The sequence below is a fragment of the Pelophylax lessonae genome (assembly GCF_965119305.1).
Source record: "Pelophylax lessonae genome assembly, chromosome: 8".
Lineage (NCBI taxonomy): Eukaryota > Metazoa > Chordata > Amphibia > Anura > Ranidae > Pelophylax > Pelophylax lessonae.
In genome coordinates, this window is record NC_138775.1 from 527,685 (window position 1) to 550,206 (window position 22,522).

General features: G+C 50.0%; 1 protein-coding gene across 1 annotated transcript in view; it reads left to right on the forward strand.

Annotated features, from left to right (window-relative positions):
* The first annotated feature begins 2,796 nt into the window (after positions 1-2,796).
* The window catches only part of LOC309562266 (protein SSUH2 homolog), a 40,248-nt gene continuing 20,522 nt past the window's right edge, over positions 2,797-22,522 (forward strand). The window contains exons 1-5 of the mRNA XM_082266385.1: positions 2,797-2,846; positions 7,287-7,362; positions 18,467-18,596; positions 18,815-18,875; positions 19,767-19,891. Coding sequence (XP_082122511.1) covers positions 2,828-2,846; positions 7,287-7,362; positions 18,467-18,596; positions 18,815-18,875; positions 19,767-19,891 — 411 coding nt within the window. The 5' untranslated portion in view covers positions 2,797-2,827. The remainder of the gene's footprint in view (positions 2,847-7,286; positions 7,363-18,466; positions 18,597-18,814; positions 18,876-19,766; positions 19,892-22,522) is intronic.

Sequence of the window (22,522 nt, forward strand, 5' to 3'; positions counted from 1 at the left end):
GGTGTGGACTGCCTGTATATAGTGTAGGGTAGGTGTGGACTGTCTGTATATAGTGTAGGGTAGGTGTGGACTGTCTGTATATAGTGTAGGGTAGGTGTGGACTGTCTGTATATAGTGTAGGGTAGGTGTGGACTGCCTGTATATAGTGTAGGGTAGGTGTGGACTGTCTGTATATAGTGTAGGGTAGGTGTGGATTGTCTGTATATAGTGTAGGGTAGGTGTGGATTGTCTGTATATAGTGTAGGGTAGGTGTGGACTGTCTGTATATAGTGTAGGGTAGGTGTGGACTGTCTGTATATAGTGTAGGGTAGGTGTGGACTGTCTGTATATAGTGTAGGGTAGGTGTGGACTGTCTGTATATAGTGTAGGGTAGGTGTGGACTGTCTGTATATAGTGTAGGGTAGGTGTGGACTGTCTGTATATAGTGTAGGGTAGGTGTGGACTGTCTGTATATAGTGTAGGGTAGGTGTGTAGTGTCTGTATATAGTGTAGGGTAGGTGTGGATTGTCTGTATATAGTGTAGGGTAGGTGTGGACTGTCTGTATATAGTGTAGGGTAGGTGTGGACTGTCTGTATATAGTGTAGGGTAGGTGTGGACTGTCTGTATATAGTATAGGGTAGGTGTGGACTGTCTGTATATAGTGTAGGGTAGGTGTGGACTGTCTGTATATAGTGTAGGGTAGGTGTGGATTGTCTGTATATAGTGTAGGGTAGGTGTGGACTGTCTGTATATAGTGTAGGGTAGGTGTGGACTGTCTGTATATAGTGTAGGGTAGGTGTGGACTGTCTGTATATAGTGTAGGGTAGGTGTGGACTGTCTGTATATAGTGTAGGGTAGGTGTGGACTGTCTGTATATAGTGTAGGGTAGGTGTGGACTGTCTGTATATAGTGTAGGGTAGGTGTGTAGTGTCTGTATATAGTGTAGGGTAGGTGTGGACTGTCTGTATATAGTGTAGGGTAGGTGTGGACTGTCTGTATATAGTGTAGGGTAGGTGTGTAGTGTCTGTATATAGTGTAGGGTAGGTGTGGACTGCCTGTATATAGTGTAGGGTAGGTGTGGACTGTCTGTATATAGTGTAGGGTAGGTGTGGACTGTCTGTATATAGTGTAGGGTAGGTGTGTAGTGTCTGTATATAGTGTAGGGTAGGTGTGGACTGTCTGTATATAGTGTAGGGTAGGTGTGGACTGTCTGTATATAGTGTAGGGTAGGTGTGGACTGTCTGTATGTAGTGTAGGGTAGGTGTGGACTGTCTGTATATAGTGTAGGGTAGGTGTGGACTGTCTGTATATAGTGTAGGGTAGGTGTGGACTCTCTGTATATAGTGTAGGGTAGGTGTGGACTGTCTGTACATAGTGTAGGGTAGGTGTGGACTGTCTGTATATAGTGTAGGGTAGGTGTGTAGTGTCTGTATATAGTGTAGGGTAGGTGTGGACTGTCTGTATATAGTGTAGGGTAGGTGTGGACTGTCTGTATGTAGTGTAGGGTAGGTGTGGACTGTCTGTATATAGTGTAGGGTAGGTGTGGATTGCCTGTATATAGTGTAGGGTAGGTGTGGACTGTCTGTATATAGTGTAGGGTAGGTGTGGACTGTCTGTATATAGTATAGGGTAGGTGTGGACTGTCTGTATATAGTGTAGGGTAGGTGTGGACTCTCTGTATATAGTGTAGGGTAGGTGTGGACTGTCTGTATATAGTGTAGGGTAGGTGTGGATTGCCTGTATATAGTGTAGGGTAGGTGTGGACTGTCTGTATATAGTGTAGGGTAGGTGTGTAGTGTCTGTATATAGTGTAGGGTAGGTGTGGACTGTCTGTATATAGTGTAGGGTAGGTGTGTAGTGTCTGTATATAGTGTAGGGTAGGTGTGGACTGTCTGTATATAGTGTAGGGTAGGTGTGTAGTGTCTGTATGTAGTGTAGGGTAGGTGTGGACTGTCTGTATATAGTGTAGGGTAGGTGTGTAGTGTCTGTATATAGTGTAGGGTAGGTGTGGACTGTCTGTATGTAGTGTAGGGTAGGTGTGGACTGTCTGTATATAGTGTAGGGTAGGTGTGGACTGTCTGTATGTAGTGTAGGGTAGGTGTGGACTGTCTGTATATAGTGTAGGGTAGGTGTGTAGTGTCTGTATATAGTGTAGGGTAGGTGTGTAGTGTCTGTATGTAGTGTAGGGTAGGTGTGGACTGTCTGTATATAGTGTAGGGTAGGTGTGGACTGTCTGTATATAGTGTAGGGTAGGTGTGGACTGTCTGTATATAGTGTAGGGTAGGTGTGGACTGTCTGTATATAGTGTAGGGTAGGTGTGGACTGTCTGTATGTAGTGTAGGGTAGGTGTGGACTGTCTGTATATAGTGTAGGGTAGGTGTGGACTGTCTGTATATAGTGTAGGGTAGGTGTGGACTGTCTGTATATAGTGTAGGGTAGGTGTGGACTGTCTGTATATAGTGTAGGGTAGGTGTGGACTGTCTGTATATAGTGTAGGGTAGGTGTGGACTGTCTGTATATAGTGTAGGGTAGGTGTGGACTGTCTGTATGTAGTGTAGGGTAGGTGTGGACTGTCTGTATATAGTGTAGGGTAGGTGTGGACTGTCTGTATATAGTGTAGGGTAGGTGTGGACTGTCTGTATATAGTGAAGGGTAGGTGTGGACTGTCCTGATATGTGTCTTTCTATCTCCTCAGACTTGGATCGGGCTCCTCTGCTCTCTGACTCGGCTTACATGAGTCCAGCAATAGCGCCACCATCAGACTGTGCAGTATCTGCTCCTCTCACTACTCCGGTCATTGGCCCTGATGGCCCCACAGAGTGGGTGGTAATTCCTGGATATGAGGGCATGGCCAGCGCTGATGATGGTAAGAACGGTTATCTATTCAATCCATTATTACCAGAAAGAGAGGAATGAAATTTGTTACATTGAAGGTTGGAAGACTCGGAACACTTCCATTGACACACAAACTCTCCCCAAACTACAATGATTTTGAATCTTACAAACCAAGAACTCCCATCACCCCCCTGTCCCTTCCGTCACTCCCCTGTCCCTTCCGTCACTCCCCTGTCCCTTCCGTCACTCCCCTGTCCCTTCCGTCACCCCCTGTCCCTTCCGTCACCCCCTGTCCCTTCCGTCACCCCCTGTGCCTTCCGTCACCCCCTGTCCCTTCCGTCACCCCCTGTCCCTTCCGTCACCCCCTGTGCCTTCCGTCACCCCCTGTGCCTTCCGTCACCCCCTGTCCCTTCCGTCACCCCCTGTCCCTTCCGTCACCCCCTGTCTCTTCCGTCACCCCCTGTCTCTTCCGTCACCCCCTGTCTCTTCCGTCACCCCCTGTCTCTTCCGTCACCCCCTGTCTCTTCCGTCACCCCCTGTCTCTTCCGTCACCCCCTGTGCCTTCCGTCACCCCCTGTGCCTTCCGTCACCCCCTGTCTCTTCCGTCACCCCCTGTCTCTTCCGTCACCCCCTGTCTCTTCCGTCACCCCCTGTCTCTTCCGTCACCCCCTGTCTCTTCCGTCACCCCCTGTCTCTTCCGTCACCCCCTGTGCCTTCCGTCACCCCCTGTGCCTTCCGTCACCCCCTGTGCCTTCCGTCACCCCCTGTCTCTTCCGTCACCCCCTGTCTCTTCCGTCACCCCCTGTCTCTTCCGTCACCCCCTGTCTCTTCCGTCACCCCCTGTCTCTTCCGTCACCCCCTGTCCCTTCCGTCACCCCCTGTCCCTTCCGTCACCCCCTGTCCCTTCCGTCACCCCCTGTCCCTTCCGTCACCCCCTGTCCCTTCCGTCACCCCCTGTCCCTTCCGTCACCCCCTGTCTCTTCCGTCACCCCCCTGTCTCTTCCGTCACCCCCTGTCCCTTCCGTCACCCCCTGTCTCTTCCGTCACCCCCCTGTCTCTTCCGTCACCCCCCTGTCTCTTCCGTCACCCCCCTGTCTCTTCCGTCACCCCCCTGTCTCTTCCGTCACCCCCCTGTCTCTTCCGTCACCCCCCTGTCTCTTCCGTCACCCCCTGTCTCTTCCGTCACCCCCCTGTCTCTTCCGTCACCCCCCTGTCTCTTCCGTCACCCCCCTGTCTCTTCCGTCACCCCCCTGTCTCTTCCGTCACCCCCCTGTCTCTTCCGTCATCCCCTGTGCCTTCCGTCACCCCCTGTCCCTTCCGTCATCCCCTGTCCCTTCCGTCATCCCCTGTCCCTTCCGTCATCCCCTGTCCCTTCCGTCATCCCCTGTCCCTTCCGTCATCCCCTGTCCCTTCCGTCATCCCCTGTCCCTTCCGTCATCCCCTGTGCCTTCCGTCATCCCCTGTCCCTTCCGTCATCCCCTGTCCCTTCCGTCACCCCCCTGTCCCTTCCGTCACCCCCTGTTCTTCCTGTGATGGAACCGTCATACACTCTGCTTGAATGCTTTTGTCAGTATACGGCTTCCTTCAGTCTGAACATAGATTCAGATATTATAGCCACATATTACAACCAAGAACTAGACAGGACTTGTTTGGCTGCAAAACTGGAACTCTTTATTGAACAGGTGTACATAATATAAATGGGTGCTAATATTTATAGGTAAAGTTGATGCAGGGGATATTTGATTGCCTCTCAGGGGATCAGGAAGGAATTTTTCCCCCTGCTGTAGAAAATTGGATCATACTTTTCTGGGGTTTTTTCGCCTTCCTGTGGATCAACTGCGGGTATAGGATTGTGTATATTGGATTGTATGGTTGGGGAGGGTATAGGATTGTGTATATGGGATTGTATGGTTGGGGAGGGTATAGGATTGTGTATATGGGATTGTATGGTTGGGGAGGGTATAGGATTGTGTATATGGGATTGTATGGTTGGGGAGGGTATAGGATTGTGTATATGGGATTGTATGGTTGGGGAGGGTATAGGATTGTGTATATGGGATTGTATGGTTGGGGTGGGTATAGGATTATGTATATGGGATTGTATGGTTGGGGTGGGTATAGGATTATGTATATGGGATTGTATGGTTGGGGCGGGTATAGAATTGTGTATAGGGGATTGTATGGTTGGGGTGGGTATAGGATTGTGTCTATGGGATTGTATGGTTGGGGAGGGTATAGGATTATGTATATGGGATTGTATGGTTGGGGAGGGTATAGGATTGTGTATATGGGATTGTATGGTTGGGGCGGGTATAGGATTGTGTATAGGGGATTGTATGGTTGGGGCGGGTATAGGATTGTGTATATGGGATTGTATGGTTGGGGAGGGTATAGGATTGTGTATATGGGATTGTATGGTTGGGGAGGGTATAGGATTGTGTATATGGGATTGTATGGTTGGGGAGGGTATAGGATTGTGTATATGGGATTGTATGGTTGGGGAGGGTATAGGATTGTGTATATGGGATTGTATGGTTGGGGAGGGTATAGGATTGTGTATATGGGATTGTATGGTTGGGGTGGGTATAGGATTATGTATATGGGATTGTATGGTTGGGGTGGGTATAGGATTATGTATATGGGATTGTATGGTTGGGGCGGGTATAGAATTGTGTATAGGGGATTGTATGGTTGGGGTGGGTATAGGATTGTGTCTATGGGATTGTATGGTTGGGGAGGGTATAGGATTATGTATATGGGATTGTATGGTTGGGGAGGGTATAGGATTGTGTATATGGGATTGTATGGTTGGGGCGGGTATAGGATTGTGTATAGGGGATTGTATGGTTGGGGCGGGTATAGGATTGTGTATATGGGATTGTATGGTTGGGGAGGGTATAGGATTGTGTATATGGGATTGTATGGTTGGGGAGGGTATAGGATTGTGTATATGGGATTGTATGGTTGGGGAGGGTATAGGATTGTGTATATGGGATTGTATGGTTGGGGAGGGTATAGGATTGTGTATATGGGATTGTATGGTTGGGGAGGGTATAGGATTGTGTATATGGGATTGTATGGTTGGGGAGGGTATAGGATTGTGTATATGGGATTGTATGGTTGGGGAGGGTATAGGATTGTGTATATGGGATTGTATGGTTGGGGAGGGTATAGGATTGTGTATATGGGATTGTATGGTTGGGGAGGGTATAGGATTGTGTATATGGGATTGTATGGTTGGGGAGGGTATAGGATTGTGTATATGGGATTGTATGGTTGGGGTGGGTATAGGATTGTGTATACGGGATTGTATGGTTGGGGAGGGTATAGGATTGTGTATATGGGATTGTATGGTTGGGGAGGGTATAGGATTGTGTATATGGGATTGTATGGTTGGGTTTTCTTATACTGTTTTTTGTTTTGCATTGGATGAGCCGGATGGACTTGTGTGTTTTTTTTTTTTTTTTTAACCTGACTAACTATGTAACAAGAATAGAGGCTTTTTATACACTGCACACTATTATTATATGCAAACACAATTGTATACAGAAATATAATAACACTCTAAATATTAAGTTAAACAACTAGCCACCTGGACAATAAGGGATCTCATTCCAGGTCAGACTTGCCGACATCGAGCTCACAAAGTACAATCTACATTACAAGTGTAAACACATCCCCCAATGGTTTGCTATCAGACAATAGGTGAGTTAATTAGCACAATTACCAATGTGTGGAAGACAATAACATCTGCTATGAGTCTGACTGTGTGGAGCAGTCCTTATTGGTAATGGGCAGCTAGGTCCTAACAGGGACCCCGGGCCAAGAGTCCCAGAGTCTGTGTGTCTTGGGGAGACATGGACCTGAATACAAAGTAACATTACTCCAAGATTCCCCCCAGCATACACCTCACAAAGAGCAGTGTTCCCTTAAAAGCCATAGTCAGTAAGCAAGTGGCTAGCCTGCAATCCCCTCCAAAATCTTATGTCCCAAGTGGGTCTGTCACACTTCCCCCCCCCCCCCCCCCCCTGTCCTCTCAAGTTTATAAATGTATTTAAACTCTGAAAATGAAATTCTCTTATTTTCTCCAATTTGTCTGCTATTGAAAGATTGTATATTGAGGTTGAGGCAAGGGGGAGGTGTTCTGTAGTCCAAACACACTTTCTGACTGAGGATGACAACACTACTCCTCCATACAGTACAGTGAGTGATCGTTGTCACCCTGGAACAGGAAGTGTGTTATTGGCGGGATCTCCAGGTGATAAGAATGAGAATAACCAGAAAACAAATGCAGTCGCCACATCTGAGATTGGGGAATGTGCATTATGTGATATTTGTGTTGTTGATACATTGTTATTGATCCAGCTTTGTTCTGGGATATCTGAGGATGGAATATCCAGGAAAAGATAAATGGCAGATTGCTACAAATGATGATTGTTCTGCTGACCGATCGATTCCTCCCCTTTTTCAGATGGCAGATTCCTTCCTCCTCCAGACCCGGCTCTGGTTCCCGGGGCGCTGCCAATGCCAGCCAATACCAACTGGATGTAAGTTCTTAAAAAATAATTTCCCATATTCCAATAAAAGATGAGAAATGTGACCGCAGAACAAGGAGTGCAGAGCTTCTGCTGGTGACATCCTTCTAAAAATGCTGCTCACCTGGCTGTGTCCCATTATATTCTGTATAAAATATGCATTACTTCAATGTACTGCGGGGTACCAGAGCAGCCAATCCGCATACACTGTGTATTATACATTGCCACAGGCTATGCTGGAAATAAAATGTTTATGTATGTCTACATGTCCTCTGCGGTGTGCTGGCCGCTTTACCATGGAGGGCGGCACATGGGTGCCGGCATGCGTCAATGTGGAGAATGACATATGGGGGCCGGCATGCATCAACACGCAGGGCGGCACATGCGGACCGGCATGCGGCACATGCGGACCGGCATGCGTCAACACGCAGAGCGGCACATGGGGACCGGCATGCGTCAACGCGTAGAGCGGCACATGGGGACCGGCATGCGTCAACACGTAGAGCGGCACATGGGGACCGGCATGCGTCAACACGTAGAGCGGCACATGGGGGCCTGCATGCGTCAACACGTAGAGCGGCACATGGGGACCGGCATGCGTCAACGCGTAGAGCGGCACATGGGGGCCTGCATGCGTCAACACGTAGAGCGGCACATGGGGACCGGCATGCGTCAACACGCAGAGCGGCACTTGGGAACCGCATGCGTCAACACGCAGAGCGGCACATGGGGGCCAGCATGCATCAACACGTAGAGCGGCACATGGGGGCCTGTATGCGTCAACACGTAGAGCGGCACATGGGGACCGGCATGCGTCAACACGCAGAGCGGCACATGGGGGCCAGCATGCATCAACACGTAGAGCGGCACATGGGGGCCTGTATGCGTCAACACGCAGAGCGGCACATGGGGACCGGCATGCATCAACACGTAGAGCGGCACATGGGGGCCTGTATGCGTCAACACGTAGAGCGGCACATGGGGACCGGCATGCGTCAACACGTAGAGCGGCACATGGGGGCCTGCATGCGTCAACACGTAGAGCGGCACATGGGGGCCTGCATGCGTCAACACGTAGAGCGGCACTTGGGAACCGCATGCGTCAACACGCAGAGCGGCACATGGGGGCCGGCATGCGTCAACACGCAGAGCGGCACATGGGGGCCGGCATGCGTCAACACGCAGAGCGGCACATGGGGGCCGGCATGCGTCAACACGTAGAGCGGCACATGGGGGCCTGTATGCGTCAACACGTAGAGCGGCACATGGGGGCCTGCATGCGTCAACGCGTAGAGCGGCACATGGGGGCCTGCATGCGTCAACACGTAGAGCGGCACATGGGGACCGGCATGCGTCAACACGCAGAGCGGCACTTGGGAACCGCATGCGTCAACACGCAGAGCGGCACATGGGGGCCAGCATGCATCAACACGTAGAGCGGCACATGGGGGCCTGTATGCGTCAACACGTAGAGCGGCACATGGGGACCGGCATGCGTCAACACGTAGAGCGGCACATGGGGGCCTGCATGCGTCAACACGTAGAGCGGCACATGGGGGCCTGCATGCGTCAACACGTAGAGCGGCACTTGGGAACCGCATGCGTCAACACGCAGAGCGGCACATGGGGGCCGGCATGCGTCAACATGCAGAGCGGCACTTGGGAACCGCATGCGTCAACACGCAGAGCGGCACATGGGGGCCGGCATGCGTCAACACGTAGAGCGGCACATGGGGGCCTGTATGCGTCAACACGTAGAGCAGCACATGGGGACCGGCATGCGTCAACACGTAGAGCGGCACATGGGGGGCCTGCATGCGTCAACACGTAGAGTGTCACTTTAAGGTTTAATTATAAGAAAGGTGAAGATTGGTGCAAATAAAAATATTTACAGAAAAATGGGTTACAAAGAAATAGAGACACAATACAGCAATTTAGAAGAATAGATAAGAATTAGAAATGAAATACTTGCATTCAAAAGTCCTGGGTGTTTCAGAGTTCAGAGGCTGAACATGTGATCGGTCCTTTCTTAAGCAATGTTACTGCTTGATGTTAAAATTAAGAAGAACTGAACTGCAAAGCTTGAGCAAGCTTTTCTCTAAGATCAAAGGGGCGGTGACGGACACCCCTGACCAATTACAACAGAGTGGCAAAGGGCGGTCCAGTGGTTTACGACCATATCAAATGTACTTTTGTGGACAGAGTCATACCACTTTTAATATCTCGACATATGTAAGGGTTATATCCTTGAAACTGATATTTTATAACTAAGCATGTCATTTGCTTTCAAACAATATCAAACATGAATATCTTTTATCACAGAGGGAATATCTTATCGCTCTTTTCTATTCAATTCATTCAGTATGTTATTTGCCATTCAAATATATACTTTTTGTTAATATGTTATGTTCGGGTAGAAAGTTATGCATTGGGTATGGATTTGTGAGATGTAGGTGTTACCTTTTTAATTAACAACTGGGCTTGTGGAATTTACAAGACAGCCAACCTGGCCATCTGTTCAGACCTCGGTCTGCGTTTGAGATAGAGTTGTTTGAAGCCTTGCATACTAATGCAAAAGGGACCCAGGGGGTAATTAACACGAGGGGGTTGGGTGACAGGCTGTGTGAGAGAGATTGCTTTGTAACGGTCATGGCAGAACTCTCTCACACAAATTGGTGGCTTGACAAGATGGTTGCTTGCGACAGCTTTAAACGAAAAGGCTGCCGGACAAACTGGATGCCGTGATGACAAAATAGTATCCTCGTGCATGACACCATTACAGGAACCACTTCTGAACTGCTGACACCTATAGTGGCCATTCCCTTTGGGAGAGGACAGGGAGTGCAGAGAGTACCGCTGGGGCCCGCACAACCATCTGCCAAACCTGGGAGACCCACATCTCAGAGGTGCAATGCACAGAAGTTGTAAGGGCCAAGCAGTGGTCACAAGATGCATTGGTGTCAGTTACAGCAACCAGCAGTCCAGCTGTTATAGGCAGAGGGGCATCAATGGGACTAGAAGTTAAAGTCCTCCAGTTCGCCCAGTCTCCTCCAGTGAGGAGAAGGCAGGGGCCATTGATGTGGTATTACCAAGTTTCAAGTATCGTTATGGGTCCCTGGAAGAGGAAATCGATGACTGGAGATCAGACGTGGGGGCTGAGTGGGACTGGGGAACTGAAGGGAGAAGAAGTCCTACAAGTTCCAGTTCACTCAGTGAAGAGACAAAGGTAGCGGTCCTTCAGATGAAGTGTGCAAGGAACCTGGGGTTCTGTGAGGCCTATGCCACTAGGGTCCCAGGATTATCCCCACCTCGCACCTACGCCCGGGCTCGTGCACAGAACAACTCCTACTCCAATCTAATCAAGAAAGTGGAGACCCTTTAAATCCCACCTGGGATAGGAGACAGGCAGAAAATTCCCAGGTTCTCACGGGTTTAGCACCTTGTCCAGAGGAAGGTGGTCATGGGGTAAGGATACAATTATCCATATCTCCCCGGGAGATAATGGAAGAAATCCCAAGTAAGAGGGGGGCTTGGTGTGACGAGGCAGTTTGGGACTTCCTATATGCCCCCAAGCCGCATCAGAACCGATGCAGCCCTCAGTCGTGGGACACCTTCCAGTCTAACAAGGCAAACTAGAATCTGGGGCGGTCCATACACATTGACCAAATAGAGGTCAACAGCCCAGATGGAAAAGGCCAAGCCTGGGCCATCAGTATCCTGAGTCCTGAAGGCAAGATCGTTTGCATAGCTCCTCCTGATCATTACTACTGAGGTGTGCCAAGTTCCTGATTCAGCTGAGTTACCAACAGGCAGTAAACCTGAAGAATTCTGTTGTTGCTGTGGAGAAAGTTTTGAATTACAAAGGGGCAAGAGCGCCCGAAGAGTTCCTTTTGTTACTATGTTGCTGTTAGGGCCAGGAGCCCTCTTCCCAAATCCCTTTTCCTTTCTATCCTTGCAAAAATTAAATGGGGGAACATCAAAACTGCTATAGTTTCACCACCTAGGAGAACTTCTGCCACAGAGGACTTCTGTTAAAGCCAGGGGCTGCTACCTGGAGGGGGTGAACCCCTAGTTCAGAGACACTCTGCTAAAGGACACTTTAGGAAGATCCTTGGGCCAGAGTAACGTTGGAAGAAACTTTGTCCGAGTTCCTGCCTTCTAAAAGAAGGATAGCGGCTCATTGTCTCATTGATGTCAAAGTGAAGGATCCCTTGAAGAGTTCTTATAAACACTCACAAGCAGGCAAGCTTAGCTCAGGATCCAGCAATAATAGCCGGCTGCCAGGAGAAGATGTGTTGTCTCGGTGTTATAGAAAGGACACTGTGAACATCAGTCGGGTGGACTCCGCACTTCTTCATCCTAACTTGTGGGTCTGACTAGGATAGGAAAGAGTCAGTGCCCTGGTACCTGTGAGGGACTGTGCCTACTGCTCAGGGCCGGCCCTACCATGGGTCCCAGGTGGCACTTAGAGAGGGGTGGCCCCCGGCCGCCTCTTCTCTTCGCCTATCGCAAAAAAAAAAAAAAAAGGTCCGCGGCTGGCCCGACATGCACAATGCGCATGCACCGCCGCCGCTCGTCAAAGCCAGTAAACATTTGGCTATTTCCGGGAACAGCCGAACATGTATTAGCTTTGCTGAGCGGCGGCAGCACATGCGCAGTGTGCATGTCAGGCCGGCCGCGGACGTGTTGACGTGTGGCGCCGGGCGGCGCCATTTTTAAATCCTAAGGCGCCCTTTAGGAACAGGTAAGTGAGACTGCACACTACCTGTCATTATGCGGGGCTGCAGGCATACTACAGAAGATGCAGTGCTGCGGGCATGGTACACATGCCCACAGCCCCACATTCTCTTGTACCATGTCAGTCTCCTGCACCATGCCCACAGCCCTCCATTCTCATGCACCATGCCCGCAGACCCTGCATTCTCATGCACCATGCCCGCAGACCCTGCATTCTCATGCACCATGCCCGCAGACCCTGCATTCTCCTGTACTATGCCCGCAGACCCTGCATTCTCCTGTACTATGCCCGCAGCCCTGCATTCTCCTGTACCATGCCCGCAGCCCCGCATTCTCCTGCACCATGCCCGCAGCCCCGCATTCTCCTGCACTATGCCCGCAGACCCTGAATTCTCCTGTACTATGCCCGCATTCTCATGCACCATGCCCGCAGCCCTGCATTCTCCAGCACCATGCCCGCAGCCCTGCATTCTCCAGCACCATGCCCGCAGCCCCGCATTCTCCTGCACCATGCCCGCAGCCCCGCATTCTCCTGCACCATGCCCGCAGCCCCGCATTCTCCTGCACCATGCCCGCAGCCCCGCATTCTCCTGCACCATGCCCGCCGCCCCGCATTCTCCTGCACCATGCCCGCAGCCCCGCATTCTCCTGCACCATGCCCGCAGACCCTGCATTCTCCTGTACTATGCCCGCAGCCCCGCATTCTCCTGTACTATGCCCGCAGCCCCGCATTCTCCTGCACCATGCCCGCAGCCCCGCATTCTCCTGCACCATGCCCACAGCTCTGCATTCTCCCGTACCATGCCCACAGCCCCGCATTCTCCTGTACCATGCCTACAGCCCTGCATTCTTCTGTACCATGCCCGTAGCCCCGCATTCTCCTGTACCATGCCCGTAGCCCCGCATTCTCCTGTACCATGCCCGCAGCCCTGCATTCTCCAGCACCATGCCCGCAGCCCTGCATTCTCCAGCACCATGCCCGCAGCCCCGCATTCTCCTGCACCATGCCCGCAGCCCCGCATTCTCCTGCACCATGCCCGCAGCCCCGCATTCTCCTGCACCATGCCCGCCGCCCCACATTCTCCTGCACCATGCCCGCAGCCCCGCATTCTCCTGCACCATGCCCGCAGACCCTGCATTCTCCTGTACTATGCCCGCAGCCCCGCATTCTCCTGTACTATGCCCGCAGCCCCGCATTCTCCTGCACCATGCCCGCAGCCCCGCATTCTCCTGCACCATGCCCACAGCTCTGCATTCTCCCGTACCATGCCCACAGCCCCGCATTCTCCTGTACCATGCCTACAGCCCTGCATTCTTCTGTACCATGCCCGTAGCCCCGCATTCTCCTGTACCATGCCCGTAGCCCCGCATTCTCCTGTACCATGCCCGCAGCACTGCATTCTCCTATACCATGCTTGCAGCACTGCATTCTCCTGTACCATGTCCGCCACCCTGCGTTCTTCTGTACCATGCCCCCAGCCCTGCAGGGCATTGTGGCACTATAGACAGTAGAAAGCCTGGTGCGCTCATCTGCCCAATGTCTACTGCTCTGTCCTGCTCCTGTCACTCCGTACACACTCGCACCCCTCTGACTGCTTTCATAGTCCTATAGAATGTGGGGGCCTCTTGGAGGGCGTGAATTTTTTTTTTTTTGGGGGGGGGGGCAGCATTTCATTCTCGGACCCAGGCAGCACAATGTCTTGGGCCAGCCCTGCTACTGCTAGTCATATGGTTCCCAGATGGAACCAGTACAGAAGTGTTTAGTTAGTTAGATGGGCAGGATTGTTCTGTTTGTCTATTACAGAACCACAGCAGGATGACGAGTCAGGCGTACCCTTAGGGGGCCGGATGCATCGGAAGTCTCTATGAGAGCATTCGTGTTAGAGAATCTGCAGGTGAGAAGGTCGCTGCTGCGGAGAGGGAAGTCTCACTGAGTATATAGGATGTAGAGGAGTTATGTGCTTACACTTTTCCTTTACAGGCTTGCCGGGGATCTTCATGCTTTGAAAGTTTATCCATTGCCTATGTCGTGTGTATATATATATATATATATATGTACAAATGTTATTTGTAGCATAGTTAGTCAGGATATTTTAACCTCTTCCTGTAAGACAGATTTTTGTTTGGTGGGGGAGCAATAATATAATGCACTTGGTGAAACTCTGTGTAAATTTGTACATTTTGTACAGCAGATGTCTATATTTTTTCATGTAATTTATTGTATTTTTTCCAAGTTTTTGGGTTATCCCATGTCAATTTTTGTACAGGTATTGTAGGGGCGGATGCCCAGAGCCAGTGAGGACAAGGCTCAGTTTTTGGATGGGGTGGATGTAGCAACCTCCTATGTAGGTGCTAAAGGGAGTATAATTTTGGATCTTTTCTGCTTACCAGGAGGAATGCCAGGTAAATCTATATTGTTCTCTGCCTGCCAGAGAGCAGGATCTGCTAGTGAGGTCTGCTCATTGTGCTCAGATGCAGCTCAGTTTGTCTGAAGTGTTTCACACTGGTCCAATAGGGAGGCATATTTGACAGTGGGAGGAAACCTGACGAGTGCACAGGCATTTAGTACAGCCCTTGTGATTTTCAGAGGAAAGTGCCTTGGTGCATGCTGGCATACTGTATAAATGCCAAGGGCACATATGCTCGGGGGGCTTTCAGCTGTAGAGTGGGGTCCTAGAGGGAGGGGCGCCACCTCTCCTCTGAAGAAGTTGCCATGCGGCCTCAGGTGGTCGACCTGAGAGTCGGAGAGGAGCTGAACCCGGATGTCCCGCAGAGCTGACTGGAAGGGGAAACGCTGGAAAGGGTCTTATTCTGCATACAGGGAGTACAGATCTGTGTCAAAGGGCCTGCCCTGAGAGGGGTCATCCCTTCAGCTAGAAGAACCAGTGGATGAGTGTCAGTCAAGGGGATGCTAGAGCGTGTCCTGAAGTTAATGTAGTTGCATCAAGTCTGCTGCTGGAGAGAGCAAAGAGACCTAACCCCTTCCATACAAGTGGCAGTATATGGTTAAGCAGTGTGTCTGCTTCCACAGATAACATGGTGAGGCCAAGTGAGAGTTGTCCTTATCTATGGTCAATAGTTTAAGTTGGAGTGTCCCACTGTTCCCTTCTCCCATCCAAGTTCCACAATAAATACCAAAAAACAACCCATGGACTGTTTGTAACAAGCCATTGGGAGTAAGGATGGATGTGTGAACTGTCCCTAAGTGACTGTCTGCAGGTGATCAGAGGAGGTCCAACAAATCAGCACACCACAAGCCACCCAGGACAGTGCAACATCGGGTTTGGCTGGCAGCCTGTGTGTTTTTCTGGGTCAGGGCTGGATGACTCAGCAGCATCTGATATATTCCCTACTTCAGGATACAAGCAGAAAATTCCAGAAGTATGGGTGTGGAGGAGGAGCTGTCTGGAGTGTTCTGAGGGCCCTGACCAATCCCCAGAAGAAGGGTTGGCAGGGGGCAGGCCCTCTCAAATACTCAGCCCAGCTGGGGCAGTGTGGAGTTCAGGTGGAAAGTGGAGATGGAGTGTCAGGCTGTTGGGGGCCTTTGAGAGTAGCTCCCCAGTCTGGAACTCAGGCCTGGGCTTGGCTGTGGAAGGGACCTCTCTTCATGACATATGGAGGGATCCTGACCAGGAGGCATGGGAGCAAGAAGAGGACAGCAGGAGGACAGCTGGAGGACATTGTAGAGCAATCCCCAGGGAGGAAGCCAGACAGGAGGGCTGGTGAGTGTTAGTCAGAGGACTGAGAGGCATGCCTGAAGGGACCAGGCGCAAACAGTCTGGGATAGATGCAGAGTCAGTCTGGGAGGACTGTGGGAGAAGTTAGCCAGGAGGACTAGTGAAAGGGGCAGCTGCAGCCAGTCGGGTTGGTAGTGCCTGAAGAGGTTGTACTGGGAGCAGTAGCCACAGGAAATGACAGCTAAGCACTAAAGACCTATTTTTCTGCTACACTACTAAAGGGGCCTGCGGTCCCTGCCTGCTGTCCCTGCCTGCAAAGGGCATTCACTTGGATCTGACTGAGATTGTGTTGGATCAAACTATCAGCGCTAGCTGGTCCTAGGAGTTGTAGTTCTACAAGCAAGTCTGTGCTGGAGGTAGAAGAGAAGTGTATATACTGGATATACAGTGGGTACGGAAAGTATTCAGACCCCCTTAAATTTTTCACTCTTTGTTATATTGCAGCCATTCTTCTTCCTCATGAATGTACACATAGCACCCCATACTGACAGAAAAACACAGAATTGTTGACATTGTTGCAGAAAAACTGAAATATCACATGGTCCTAAGTATTCAGACCCTTTGCTCAGTATTTAGTAGAAGCCCCCTTTTGATCTAATACAGCCAGGAGTCTTTTTGGGAAAGATGCAACAAGTCTTTCACACCTGGATTTGGGGATCCTCTGCCATTCCTCCTTGCAGATCCTCTCCAGTTCTGTCAGGTTGGATGGTAAACGTTGGTGGACAGCCATTTTTAGGTCTCTCCAGAGATGCTCAATTGGGTTTAAGTCAGGGCTCTGGCTGGGCCATTCAAGAACAGTCACGGAGTTGTTGTGAAGCCACTCCTTCGTTATTTTAGCTGTGTGCTTAGGGTCATTGTCTTGTTGGAAGGTAAACCTTCGGCCCAGTCTGAGGTCCAGAGCACTCTGGAGAAGGTTTTTGTCCAGGATATCCCTGTACTTGGCTGCATTCATCTTTCCCTCGATTGCAACCAGTCGTCCTGTCCCTGCAGCTGAAAAACACCCCCACAGCATGATGCTGCCACCACCATGCTTCACTGTTGGGACTGTATTGGACAGGTGATGAGCAGTGCCTGGTTTTCTCCACACATACCGCTTAGAATTAAGGCCAAAAAGTTCTATTTTGGTCTCATCAGACCAGAGAATCTTATTTCTCACCATCTTGGAGTCCTTCAGGTGTTTTTTTTAGCAAACTCCATGCGGGCTTTCATGTGTCTTACACTGAGGAGAGGCTTCCGTCGGGCCACTCTGCCATAAAGCCCCGACTGGTGGAGGGCTGCAGTGATGGTTGACTTTCTACAACTTTCTCCCATCTCCTGACTGCATCTCTGGAGCTCAGCCACAGTGATCTTTGGGTTCTTCTTTACCTCTCTCACCAAGGCTCTTCTCCCCCGATAGCTCAGTTTGGCCGGACGGCCAGCTCTAGGAAGGGTTCTGGTCATCCCAAACGTCTTCCATTTGAGGATTATGGAGGCCTCTGTGCTCTTAGGAACCTTAAGTGCAGCAGAAATCTTTTTGTAACCTTGGCCAGATCTGTGCCTTGCCACAATTCTGTCTCTGAGCTCTTCAGGCAGTTCCTTTGACCTCATGATTCTCATTTGCTCTGACATGCATTGTGATCTGGAAGGTCTTATATAGACAGGTGTGTGGCTTTCCTAATCAAGTCCAATCAGTATAATCAAACACAGCTGGACTCAAATGAAGGTGTAGAACCATCTCAAGGATGATCAGAAGAAATGGAAAGCACCTGAGTTAAATATATGAGTGTCACAGCAAAGGGTCTGAATACTTAGGACCATGTGATATTTCAGTTTTTCTTTTTTAATAAATCTGCAACAATGTCAACAATTCTGTGTTTTTCTGTCAGTATGGGGTGCTATGTGTACATTCATGAGGAAGAAGAATGAACTTAAATGATTTTAGCAAATGGCTGCAATATAACAAAGAGTGAAAAATTTAAGGGGGTCTGAATACTTTCCGTACCCACTGTATATATAGTGGTGTCCATGAAGATTTCTATGTTGATCGAGTGAGCATCCCATAATAACTCTTTCCCCATCCGAGTTCCATCCCCTAATAAAATACAAAAACAAAGCTGCAAGGACTGATTTCTGACTCCAGCGTGTGTGGAAAATATGTGTGCCTGGCCATGCAGAGTGGGAGATAACCATATTCACCAGTGGCTCCTATGGGGGTAGCGCTACATTTGGGGGCGTCATCCGGGATATCTGCCCATGGTCAACCTGCTGGCCATTGCTCCTAGCATGCACAGTTTTTCATTGAGCCAGGGAACTGTGTCTTGTTCCAAGGACCTCCAGAGGGGTTGAACCAGGGAAGGAGTTATGTGCTCTGCCCGTTTGTGACTGTTACTTCAAAAATCAAGTACCGTTGCCCATAGCAACCAATGGGAGCTGCCTGTCAAGTTATTGCCACCCTGCATACCCAGTTACCCCAATTGCGGCTGGGGCAGACACTTGCAATATTTTCCTACTATTCAGTGATCTTTACCATGTGCTGTCACCCGTGGCAACTATGGTGGTTGATCACGCTATTCGTGTGCCTGGCCATGCAGGGTGGGAGATATCAACCAACAGGAGATGATGAGAGTTGTAGTTATTGCCTTGTTCTCTCTTTCCCCCTGTAGAATCCCCTTTATCTCTGAAGACACAGCAAGGAAAGCTCTCCTGGATTACGCCGAAAGTAAATGTTGTTATGGGACCACCCCTGCGGAGAAAATGGACTTCCGGGAACTCAAACCCTACAATACATACAGAGTGAGTGATCTGTCCGACCCGGGGTGGCCTTTCCCTTACACAGTCCTTCCTTTACTGATCCACAGAGCTAGCACTCAGATACCGCAATCTCAGCACTGCTCTAAATGTAGAATAGAATTGATACTGGAAGAATAAAATGGTGGTGTATGGTGATGGTTGGAAGCCATCTGATTGGCTGATAGTGTTGTTTAACAATTTGTCCAATTCTTCATTTCTAGTATCGGCTGGAGACCTTCACCGAGTCCAGGGACTGTAAATGGGTGACCAAGCCTCATACTGGTCAGTAAATGTCTGTATATAAATGGGTGACCAAGCCTTATACCGGTCAGTAAATTTCTGTATATAAATGGGTGACCAAGCCTTATACCGGTCAGTAAATTTCTGTATATAAATGGGTGACCAAGCCTCATACTGGTCAGTAAATTTCTGTATATAAATGGGTGACCAAGCCTTATACCGGTCAGTAAATTTCTGTATATAAATGGGTGACCAAGCCTCATACTGGTCAGTAAATTTCTGTATATAAATGGGTGACCAAGCCTTATACCGGTCAGTAAATTTCTGTATATAAATGGGTGACCAAGCCTCATACTGGTCAGTAAATTTCTGTATATAAATGGGTGACCAAGCCTTATACCGGTCAGTAAATTTCTGTATATAAATGGGTGACCAAGCCTCATACTGGTCAGTAAATTTCTGTATATAAATGGGTGACAGCCTCATACTGGTCAGTAAATTTCTGTATATAAATGGGTGACCAAGCCTCATACTGGTCAGTAAATTTCTGTATATAAATGGGTGACCAAGCCTCATACTGGTCAGTAAATTTCTGTATATAAATGGGTGACCAAGCCTCATACTGGTCAGTAAATTTCTGTATATAAATGGGTGACAGCCTCATATTGGTCAGTAAATTTCTGTATATAAATGGGTGACCAAGCCTCATACCGGTCAGTAAATTTCTGTATATAAATGGGTGACAGCCTTATACTGGTCAGTAAATTTCTGTATATAAATGGGTGACAGCCTCATACCGGTCAGTAAATTTCTGTATATAAATGGGTGACCAAGCCTCATACTGGTCAGTAAATTTCTGTATATAAATGGGTGACCAAGCCTCATACCGGTCATGTAGAATGATGCTGAGTGTTACGTTGTCATTACCGATAGGTGGGGCTGTGGACTCTCCAGGCTTCGGATCTTCTCCTATGCCATGGGACATACCCATCCCAGTGCCCGCCATGTTCAAAGACGACACAATGAAAATGCCCGTCCCGTACACATCTTCAGTGAAGGTAACAAACCAATTCCAACCATTAGAGATCTCTATCGGCTCCTGCAGACATACAGCGCCCCCTAGGATTTTCTCTGTAGATGCGCCATTTCCTCCCCTGTTTTGTGCCCACAGAGATTTCCATCCAAGAAACCCTGCGCTGTCTGTGTTCAGTATGTTATTAGTGACCGTAATTAAACATAAAAACTTCATTCAGTGTTGGGAAAGTTTATGCATAAAACACAAATACATAAAGAATTCCAACATTTTATAACCTGTGCAAGTAAAAGATCAGAGATCCATTGGGCGCTGTGGATCCAAAATTATCCCTTAGAAAGTGACATCCGTGTAACAAAATTTGGCAAAATGGTGAAAGTTCTCGGCTTCCTCTCGTACCCTCCCCCACCAGATTTCCATATAGATATCGTCTGTAGTAAGGAATCTTGTGTGACTCTATTGGTGATTCCTTGGTGGTTCCTCATGTGTCCAATGAGCAATGATTGAGGATTATCATAGGAGGAGAATTAAACATTCATAGAGTGATAACAACGAATCCCGCTATGAATGTTTAATTCTCCTCCAATGATCACCAGGGCAGAGGAGAGGGGTCAGCTGGGTGGAGAGCAGGGGGTTATCAGGGCAGAAGACAGGGATCAGTGAGGCAGAGGAGAGGGGTCAGCTGGGTGGAGAGCAGGGGGTTATCAGGGCAGAAGACAGGGATCAGTGGGGCAGAGGAGAGGGGTCAGCTGGATGGAGAGCAGGGGTTATCAGGGCAGAAGACAGGGATCAGTGAGGCAGAGGATGGGTCAGCAGGGTGGAGGACGGGGATCAGCAGAACAGAGTAGAAATGGTCTGTAGGGCAGTGTACAGGGGGCAGTATAGCAGAGAAAAGGGGTCACAAGGGCTGATAACGGGGATCAGCAGGGCAGAAGAAAGGTGGTTAAAAAGGCAGTTTAGAGGGGTCAGCAGGGCAGGGTATAAGGTGTCAAATCCCCGCTCTTTCCCCTTTTTTTGCAAAATCCCCAGGGTCGTCAGGGCAGAGAGGGTCAGTGGGCAAAGGTCAGCAGGATGGAGGACAGGGGTCAGTAAGTCAGAGTACAGGGATCAACAGGGCAGAGGGGGTCAGAAGGGCAGTGTACAGGGATCAACAGGGCAGAGGGGGTCAGAAGGGCAGTGTACAGGGATCAGCAGGGCAGAGGGGGTCAGAAGGGCAGTGTACAAGGATCAGCAGGGCAGAGGGGGGTCAGAAGGGCAGTGTCCAGGGATCAGCAGGGCAGAGGGGGTCAGAAGGGCAGTGTACAGGGGTCAGCAGGGCAGAGGGGATCAGAAGGGCAGTGTCCAGGGATCAGCAGGGCAGAGGGGGTCAGAAGGGCAGTGTACAGGGATCAGCAGGGCAGAGGGGGTCAGAAGGGCAGTGTACAGGGGTCAGCAGGGCAGAGGGGATCAGAAGGGCAGTGTCCAGGGATCAGCAGGGCAGAGGGGGTCAGAAGAGCAGTGTACAGGGATCAGCAGGGCAGAGGGGGTCAGAAGGGCAGTGTCCAGGGATCAGCAGGGCAGAGGGGGTCAGAAGGGCAGTGTACAGGGATCAGCAGGGCAGAGGGGGTCAGAAGGGCAGTGTACAGGGGTCAGCAGGATGGAGGACGAGTAATCAGGATGGAGGTCATGGGTCAGCAGGAAAGAGGACAGGGGGGGTCAGGGTACAGGGGATCAAATGCCCCCACATTCCCTGTCTAAGCCTAAATTCCCTCCCCCCCCAAATAACCCTTCCCAGCAAACTTCTCATCTCAAGCACAAATGATTCTTACCCCCCCCCCCACTGTGTTCCCAGAACATTTTTCACTTTGACCTCCCTTTGCCCAGGCCCTAAGTGCAGGAATTGGGGGGAAAGGAGCTCAGCGGCCAAGCAGAATGTCCATGGCAGGCCTAGAGGGCACAACTGAAATCTGGGGGGGACCCCCCTACATCTGGCCATGTTACAGCTAGCCTGCAAAAAATGTAATTGTCTGACAATTTACATTAAAACTGAGGGTTTGGTTACAAACATTTGCAAATCTGTATAGTCCAGCAGTGCCGGGACAAGAACATGCCAAACTGCCCCCCCCCCCCCCACCAAGGTGTATAAGCATTTTATGTCAGTAAGAATCTCCCCACAAAAACCCTGAGCGCTAATCTGCATACTCACCTCCTAAGCATAAAATCCCCCTCCCCCAGTACAAATCTGACCCCCTTGCTGCAATCCGCCCTCTCAGCACAAATCTTTGCCCCCTCATAACCTAAATCCCCCCAGCTCAAACCCACCCCCCCACCCCTAAAGAAAATTCACCCCTCCTGGCACAAATCCTCTCCCCCCAAAATGTCCCCTCCTAGTACACATCATCTCCCCCCAACTTCTGATTCCTACCCCCCTCCAGAACAAATTTTCCCCAAATCTCTCTGCTTAGCACAAATCTTTTATCCACCACCCCCCCCCCCCCCCAACACAACACAACTTCTGTAAATCACCGCTCTTTGCCTCCCCTAATTTTCCCTCCTAGAAGAATACTTACCCCCCAAACTCCCAAATTCCCCCTTCAAACACAAACCCCCCCTAATATCCTTGTGGTGCCCCCACCTCACATGATACCACAGTGCCCCCCCGTCCACCCCTTGTTCT